This window comes from Capsicum annuum, chromosome 12, assembly GCF_002878395.1.
Source record: "Capsicum annuum cultivar UCD-10X-F1 chromosome 12, UCD10Xv1.1, whole genome shotgun sequence".
Classification (NCBI taxonomy): Eukaryota; Viridiplantae; Streptophyta; class Magnoliopsida; order Solanales; family Solanaceae; genus Capsicum; species Capsicum annuum.
The window spans coordinates 232,745,625-232,753,451 of record NC_061122.1 but is presented as its reverse complement, the minus strand read 5'-3'; the positions used below and the strand labels follow the sequence as shown (position 1 = coordinate 232,753,451).

Here is a 7,827-nt window from a genome sequence, read left to right as displayed (position 1 = left end):
TTAATAACAAATTAATTCAAAGCTCAATATTAATAAAAAAACCTAAAATTTTTTAATTGCTTCAATTTTTATATTTTACTTTCCAAGTTTTCAGAGAGCTCTCAGTATTTCCTCGTCTTACTTTCATTTTACTTTTCTCATTTGTCAAGTTGTGATTTATGTTTGTTTCTCTTCTTTCTCTTTATTTTTTTATGGAATTATGTTATAATTAATTACTTTATGGAGTTAAGTTTTTAATAAGTTGTCTCCAATTCTTCGTTCTTCTGTATGCTCACATTTTATGTGAAGAAAACTTTCAGACAAGCTATTGTGACTAGTGATTTAGAAATTGAACTACTTGGGTATCCACATAATATTACTTTGAGAGATAATAGTTTAGACGTTTTAGTAATTTGTCAACTTAATTTTTATTGAAACTACTCTATGACCATTGTTTTTTTTTAAATCTTTTTAATTAGTGAAAACATTTAATTTTTTTCTTCAAACACATTATAATTGTAAAAAAGCCGAGAAAACCGAAAAAATCCGACTAAAACCGAAATAAAAAAAAAAACCGATTGTATATTGGTTTGATTTGGTTTATAGATTTAGAAAGCCGACATTATTGGTTTGGTTATATTTTAATAAAAAATCGAACCAACCCGACCTATGTACACCCCTAGGTATAAGGTACTTTTCCAAACAAACAACTTCTTCTTAAAATCGAACCACGATAACTAAATCTCAAATCTCAGTATAACTAATGGCAACATAACTAATTCATGCATACTTGTCTTCAGACCAAACGATCTTGATCATGACTTTATCAAATCAATAAAAGTAAAAATGATAATACACACACACAAAAAAAATTTGAAAACAAGAGACATAACTACCTGTGATGGGCTCAGTAACGATGGACGAGTGGTGATGAGAATGATAACGCGAATAGAGAAAATGGTGATGCAGAGCTCTGTGAAACCAGTAATAGACAAACTCAACAGGACCAATATGCATCAATGCAACTATAATCATCCCATCAGTCCGCCACAGCGGCAAGTTATGAACTTGCTCCATCCTCAGGTATCCGATATAGTACAATAGCCCGTTAAATATGATTTGATCATCCCTACACATAACAATTCAACATTAAATCAAATTAAACAAGAAAAAACAAAAAAAAAAACTTAAATCTATGTGTGTCTTAACACGCCTCCTTACCTGTAAGTCTGGTTTTTTTTAATTCATTTTACAGGCTAAACATGTAGAACTTCTCATCATCTCACCTAAAATGGTACAGAGAGAAACTACAACTTACCAGTTACTTTCTCTGTCGACTTGATCGAATTCAATGCTTCTCTCAACAATCCGATTATCACCCTTAGCAGTTCTGTAGCGCGCTAGCGATATCCATATCTGGTTATGGACAAATCTAAAGACTAGATATGGAAGTATGATCACATATCCAAGATCCCCATCCTTCATGTATGAGTATATGCTATGAACAACAAATGGTGCCAATACCAAGTACTTCATCCCATACAACAAAAAAAGAAAGTTAATAAGCAGAATTCTAGCAAAAAAGTTTTTTTTAAAAAAAAAACTTCAAATTTACTAACTAATAACTATTTATTCTAATAAGAGAATTGTAATTGTTAGAGAATATAAGTAATTAAGTAAATTTAGTGTACTATTGTAATAACTAAAACTTTTAGATGAGATGGTTATACATCTCACCATATAGAAACATTAGGCTCGATTGAACCTAGCCGCCATCCTTTATCAAAAAGAATTTTTAAGTGTTTGGCTTATAAAAAAACAATCTAAATTCATATTGTCAACTTTACTACTCTTTTTTTTTGTTACCCATCCGGTCCCTGGTGCCCGCATTGAAGCCCCGATTAATTCAAATCTCGCGTTGTAGGGTCCATTAAGGTGGCAACGTTCCCAACAGAGTATTCTTCATACCCAAGGTCGAACCCTCGACCTTTGATTAAGGATGTAGCAGCCTCATCCACTACACCACAACCCATGTTGGTAATTTTACTACTCTTTAACCAAAAAAAAGAAAAAACTTTACTATTAAAATTTTCAAGAAAAAAGCACTAAAAGCGTTCCCTTTCTAATATCTACGGGTTTTTTTAGATGAGACAGTTCACACAATTCATCATATTAGAGCAAAAAGAGATCCAGGATTTGAATCTTGCCGGTACTTAACAACAATGGAGGTAGAACATCTAGTTAACCAAAAAAGGAGTTATAGAAAACTTCAAAAAGATAGTCCGATGCACTAAAGCTCCCGCTATGCGCAGGTTTCAGGGAAGAGCCCCACCACAAAGGTATATTGTACGCAGCCTTATCTTGTATTTCTGCCAGAGGCTATTTCCAAGACTTAAACTCGTGACCTCCTGATCACATGACAGCAACCAGTGGCGGAGCTACCTTTGCTCCAGAGGGTTCATCTAAATCCCCTATGATGAAAAATTATACTATTTTTACACTATATATTTTTTACATGGCTAAAATATTTTTTATGCATATGTAGTAGATATTGAACCCCATTTGATTAGTTCGTATATTTACTTTTGAACCCCTTAATGAAAATCCTAGCTCCGTCACTGACAACAACTTTACCGATTACTCTAAAACTCCCCTTAGTTACAGAAAAGATCAGTTTCTGGATTTGGTATGTCTTTAGTTTCAACATCTTACATGTCATGTTTAAGATCATGAGATCTCGAGGCAACTAATGCATTACTACATTAGGTACTTCAACTAGAAAAACTAAGAAGAGAAATTAAGAAAAAGTTTGTACCTTAAACTTGCCAAGGTTTGTCCATGGCCATTCTGTGAGAATACCAGGTTTAGAAGCCATTATGTGTTTTACTCTTTCCTAGTAAAGCCTAGTACTTGTACCTAGCTTTGCCCAACTTATTATATATAGAGTCTTTCTTGGCTCATGTTTGTTCGACCGTTCTGGTATGATATTGTCCGATTTGAACCAAGCTCCCGAGCTTTCCCTAAAAAAAAAATCACATTATTAAAAATATTTAACAACTTATAGGTAGTTTTATTTCTTTTTTTATCCTTTTGGTAGAATTTTCTTCACACCCACCCACCAATATATCTGATGGGAATTTTAAAAGAAAAAATAAATTTGATTTTTCACTTTCCAAAAGTATATGTTAGCTATTTGTAGTGGCAAAGGTACAATAATTAAATAGACCATTTTTTTAAATTCCATTTTTGAATTATTGGGAGTATGACGTTCCTATCTGGATTATCATTCAATGGTTAGCGAAACGTACTTAGACGCTGACTAGATAAATGTTTGTCTACAAACATTTCTAGGTGCATTTAATAATAAAATTTTCGTCCACGTGACATATATAATAAATTAATTTATATGACGGTAATTTTTTAACCTTTAACTTTAACTTTGAACGTAATATTGATTTGTTTAACTTTGCAATATTGGCATTATTTTTTGACGTGGAGTGCTACGTGACATAATTTTTAAACAAAAGAGAGTATAGCACACCCCCATCATGTATTAGTCGAGGTACGTATTTCGAACCATTGAATGATAGTTTGAGTAAGAAACTCACGCTCCCAATAATTTTAGTATAATATTAAATAACTATTGTATATCTATACTTACTCTATTAAAAAATTATTGTTTTGGTTCTTAGTCCAAAAGCTCGGTGGTACAAATTTGACCTATTAAAATTATATATTTCCTCTGTGAAAGGTCTCGAATCTATAGCATGCCGGTTGATAGAATACTTATATTTTTTTTGTCTATATCTATATGTTTTTTAAATTTTTTATTAAAGACCCAATGGGATATTCTATTAATCAAAAAAATGTACATACAAGTGGCCCAAAGTGCCAAAAGTTCAGAAAGGCAACTATAAAATGCACAAGTCTCAATCAATACGTAACCACTAAAGATAACATTTATTTTGATAGCAGTTCATATTTGACCTGAAATAACACCTCAAATAACAATAGCAAAAGCATAGCGAGCTGAAATAAAGTGGTTGTTTTCGATAGATTTTCGAGTCAGTAGAAGCGGAGCTATTCTTGGGTCAAGGGTTCATCCGATCTCCTCCGATAGAAAACTATACTATCTTCATCCCATTTTATGTGTTGTCATTTGATCGGGCACGAAATTTAAGAAATAAGTGATGACTCTGTAAAGTTTTACAAAATTGTCTTTCTTAAAGTTATTTTAATATTTACTTTTTAGTTGTCTTTTCTTGATAAATGGAATCCACTATGGATAAAATGGGAATGGTGCTATTAAATAGTTACCAAATAAGGAAAAATGACATTCTTTTTTAGACGGCTCAAAAAGGAAATGACGAAACATAAAATGAGACAGAGGAAGTACTATTTATACATAAATAAATTATTTTTTATTTATAGCAGATGTTGAACCCTCTTCATTTTATTTGTATGTTTACTTCTGACCTCCTTAATAAAAATCTCGCTTCCGCCACTGCGAGTCAGGAAAAATATTTTTCACAGAAACAAGATCTGACAAATACAAAGTAAAAAATTTAGTAAAAGAAGTACTGAAAATATAATTCAGTAGCCAAATTTGACACTTTAAATTAAATATTTCTTTTTTATAGGTGTTGGATCTAAACAAATAAGATTGGTGCATGAAACAGCCAGCAAAGAAACAAGATCTGACAAATACAAAGTAAAAAATTTAGTAAAAGAAGTACTGAAAATATAATTCAGTAGCCAAATTTGACACTTTAAATTAAATATTTCTTTTTTATAGGTGTTGGATCTAAATAAATAAGATTGGTGCATGAAACAGCCAGCAATCACATGGCCTGAATACTTTTTTTTGGTTTAAACCACCCGGTGTTCGATACCTGTTTTTTAGGAGTCCGACTATATCCAGATTCGCCCTGCGTCGTGCCTCATTTGGGGGGAGAGCTCCCAACAGAGTGTTTGTCCATACCCAAAATCAAACTCTCGACCTCTGGGTAAGTTGGGGTATCCCCTTTCCGCTACGCCTGAATATTCAACACTAGAATATTGATTAATTTGGTTCATACCTAAGAGTGTGACTGGTATGAGAATTTTATAAATTTTCTTCTTTGATTAATTAAAAATTTTAAAAAATATTTTCTCTAAAAGCATCAAATAACTTTGAAAAAACAAAAAAAACACGACTGGCCTAATAAAAATATAAAAAATTAAATATTATCTATAATGGATTCACAAGGAAACTAAAAAATTTCCAATTGGCCCACCCCTCCAATGTAAAATGTACTTTTTTTTTGAGATTTCATGATTCTAAACTATGTGAAATAATAAATTATATTAATGATTTATTGATACTATATAGTAAATTAAGTAGACAAATCAACTTTACCGGCATCTTGTTGGAAAATAATATTCCCTCACGTTTTATTTTATTCGGTTCATATAATAAAACGAAAAGTTTTATTTTAGTTGTCCATTTTGGTAAACTAAGATAGTATTATTATTTTATTTTTTTGAAAAACTCTAGAAAAATTCGTAGTCGCTACAACCTCTGCCACAGCCTCTGCCCTTCGTGTAACCCCTCACTATGCAATCGCTCGTAAACCATACAGGAGATGTAAACCGCACTAGGTAAACCCTGTGCGATGAGTTAGATTGAGGAGGCATTAGGGGAATCGATACTGCGACCTCCGCTTTGGAAGTCACCCCTCAAACCAACTCAACCACACCCGTAGGTGCTAGTATTATTATTTTTTCACACTATTGAATAACTATATAAAATAGTAATCGTCAAACTCAGAATTTCAAAGTATTATTAATAGATTTTTTTAGGAAATATAATTTCTGATTAAAATTTTTTCAAGATAAATGTCAGATCAACAGAAGTCAAATAATATGAAACGGTAGGAGTATATTGTATCTCTTCTAGGTCAAATAATGAAAAATTCTTCTACATTAAATAATAGCCATTCCACTGTACATTAAAAATTAAATTCAATTGATTAGTCTTGACTATATATAAGTTAATGATAAGATTAAGATGTATATTATCAACTCCCCTAATATTATCTGTTGGACTAAATCAGCACACTATCATTAATTATTGACAATTGTTCCTTATATGATTAGACTTTAATACCTTCGTAGCATACTCCCTCTGTGCCTTTTTTACTTTTCATAATTTTTTTTTAAGTCAAATTATATAAATTTTGATCAATATTTGAAGATGTATTTTTTAATGAGATAAGTATTCAGTACCCTCTCGAACTATTACTAAAATTTCTACGACACATTCTAACTTCACATGGGACCTATTCCCCCTAAACTCAATTTTAACGTATTTTTGTCACCCGTTTATGCTGACACGACACTTTTATTACATAAAAATGGGCCCCATATCAGAGGTGCCGCGTCAGCTAAAAATATATCACATCAGCTAAAACGGATGTGATAAAAATACACTAAAATTTAGTTTGGGAGATTAAGGAATTAGTAGGATCCCTGTAAAGTTAGAGTGTGTTGTAATAAATTTGATTATAATTTAAGGGATACTAGATATGATTTACTCTTTTTTAATTATATTGAAAAAGAGAAATTGCAACTTTGTTGCAACTTATAGTACTACTCATCATATAGTTCTTGAATTTCTACATTTTAAAATATTAAATTAATTTAATTTAACTTTAAAAATTACTCAAATTAATCACTCAAAGAATGATACATGAAAACTAAAAAGTAACTGAGGGGGTATTCAATATTTTTATAATATCAGTGTGGAATTTCATGGAAGTTGAAGTTGTCAACTTAAGGATAAAGCTCGATACATTTATTAAAATATCATACATTAATAAATAAGTGTTTTCTCGCTATTTTAGTCCCCACATTAGATACAACTAATCTGGAAATAACAATAATTAACATGTAAGCAATAATATATACAGATACCTCTAAAATTTATGAACTCAGGGGCGGAGTCAACATTTGGCTAAGGATCATCCGAACCCCCTTCGACGAAAAAATATAGTAAGTATTATTTTATATATAATTAAAATTATTTTTAATTAATGTATTATAGTACGTGTTGAACTTCCTTTAGTTAGGTTTTCTTCAAATATTAAATCCATTTAATTGAAATTCTGGCTCCGTCTCTGCGTCAATGTCAAGATTCATGAGATACAGTGAGGATAAGTTGAAACGTTTAGTTTCTAGTTGAGATCAAATTGAGGTGTATAGATGTACAATCTTAGAGTTAGAATGCGTACTTGTCAATTGATACTATATTTAACCATCTATCTATGAATTATTCATATACTAATTACAATTGATCAAATTATATTATTCACATAATTAATGACAATAAAAAGTTTCAACTTTTAACCTATGAACAACCTTTCTTCACGTCTAATAGATAAAGATGGAGGGACATCACATGAAATTTAAAAGAATTACCATTATTATAAATTTTATGTGGTTAACTTTATGTATGTGATGAACGCTTGATTTCACTTGCAAAACATTTCCAAATTTTGAGATCAAAATATCTAATAGTAATACTTTATGTACAAAATATGCACGCCTAGTCAGGGGCGGAGCTACCCTTTATCAAGGGGGTTCGGATGAACCCTTCGGTGTAAAATTATGCTATATATGATTAAAATTATTTTTTATGTATATATATTAGATGTTAAATTTCTTTCAGTTAGTTCATATATTCACTTATGAACCCTAATATCATGACGGGTTCATATCCTGGCTTCGCCACTGCACCTATTGCCCATTAGCATCAAAGCCTTTTTGCCGATGAGATTGTGAAATAAAACATTGACAGGATGCACAAAA

The 7,827-nt window shown here is 31.1% G+C and overlaps 1 protein-coding gene across 1 annotated transcript in view; it reads right to left on the bottom strand.

Annotated features, from left to right (window-relative positions):
* The window catches only part of LOC107851087 (very-long-chain aldehyde decarbonylase GL1-5), a 5,933-nt gene extending 2,920 nt beyond the window's left edge, over window positions 1–3,013 (bottom strand). The window contains exons 1-3 of the mRNA XM_016695998.2: window positions 2,795–3,013; window positions 1,298–1,509; window positions 876–1,108 (exon numbers count right to left, since the gene is read on the bottom strand). Of these exons, the coding sequence (XP_016551484.1) occupies window positions 876–1,108; window positions 1,298–1,509; window positions 2,795–2,854 (505 nt within the window). The 5' untranslated portion in view covers window positions 2,855–3,013. The remainder of the gene's footprint in view (window positions 1–875; window positions 1,109–1,297; window positions 1,510–2,794) is intronic.
* Window positions 3,014–7,827: the final 4,814 nt, after the last annotated feature.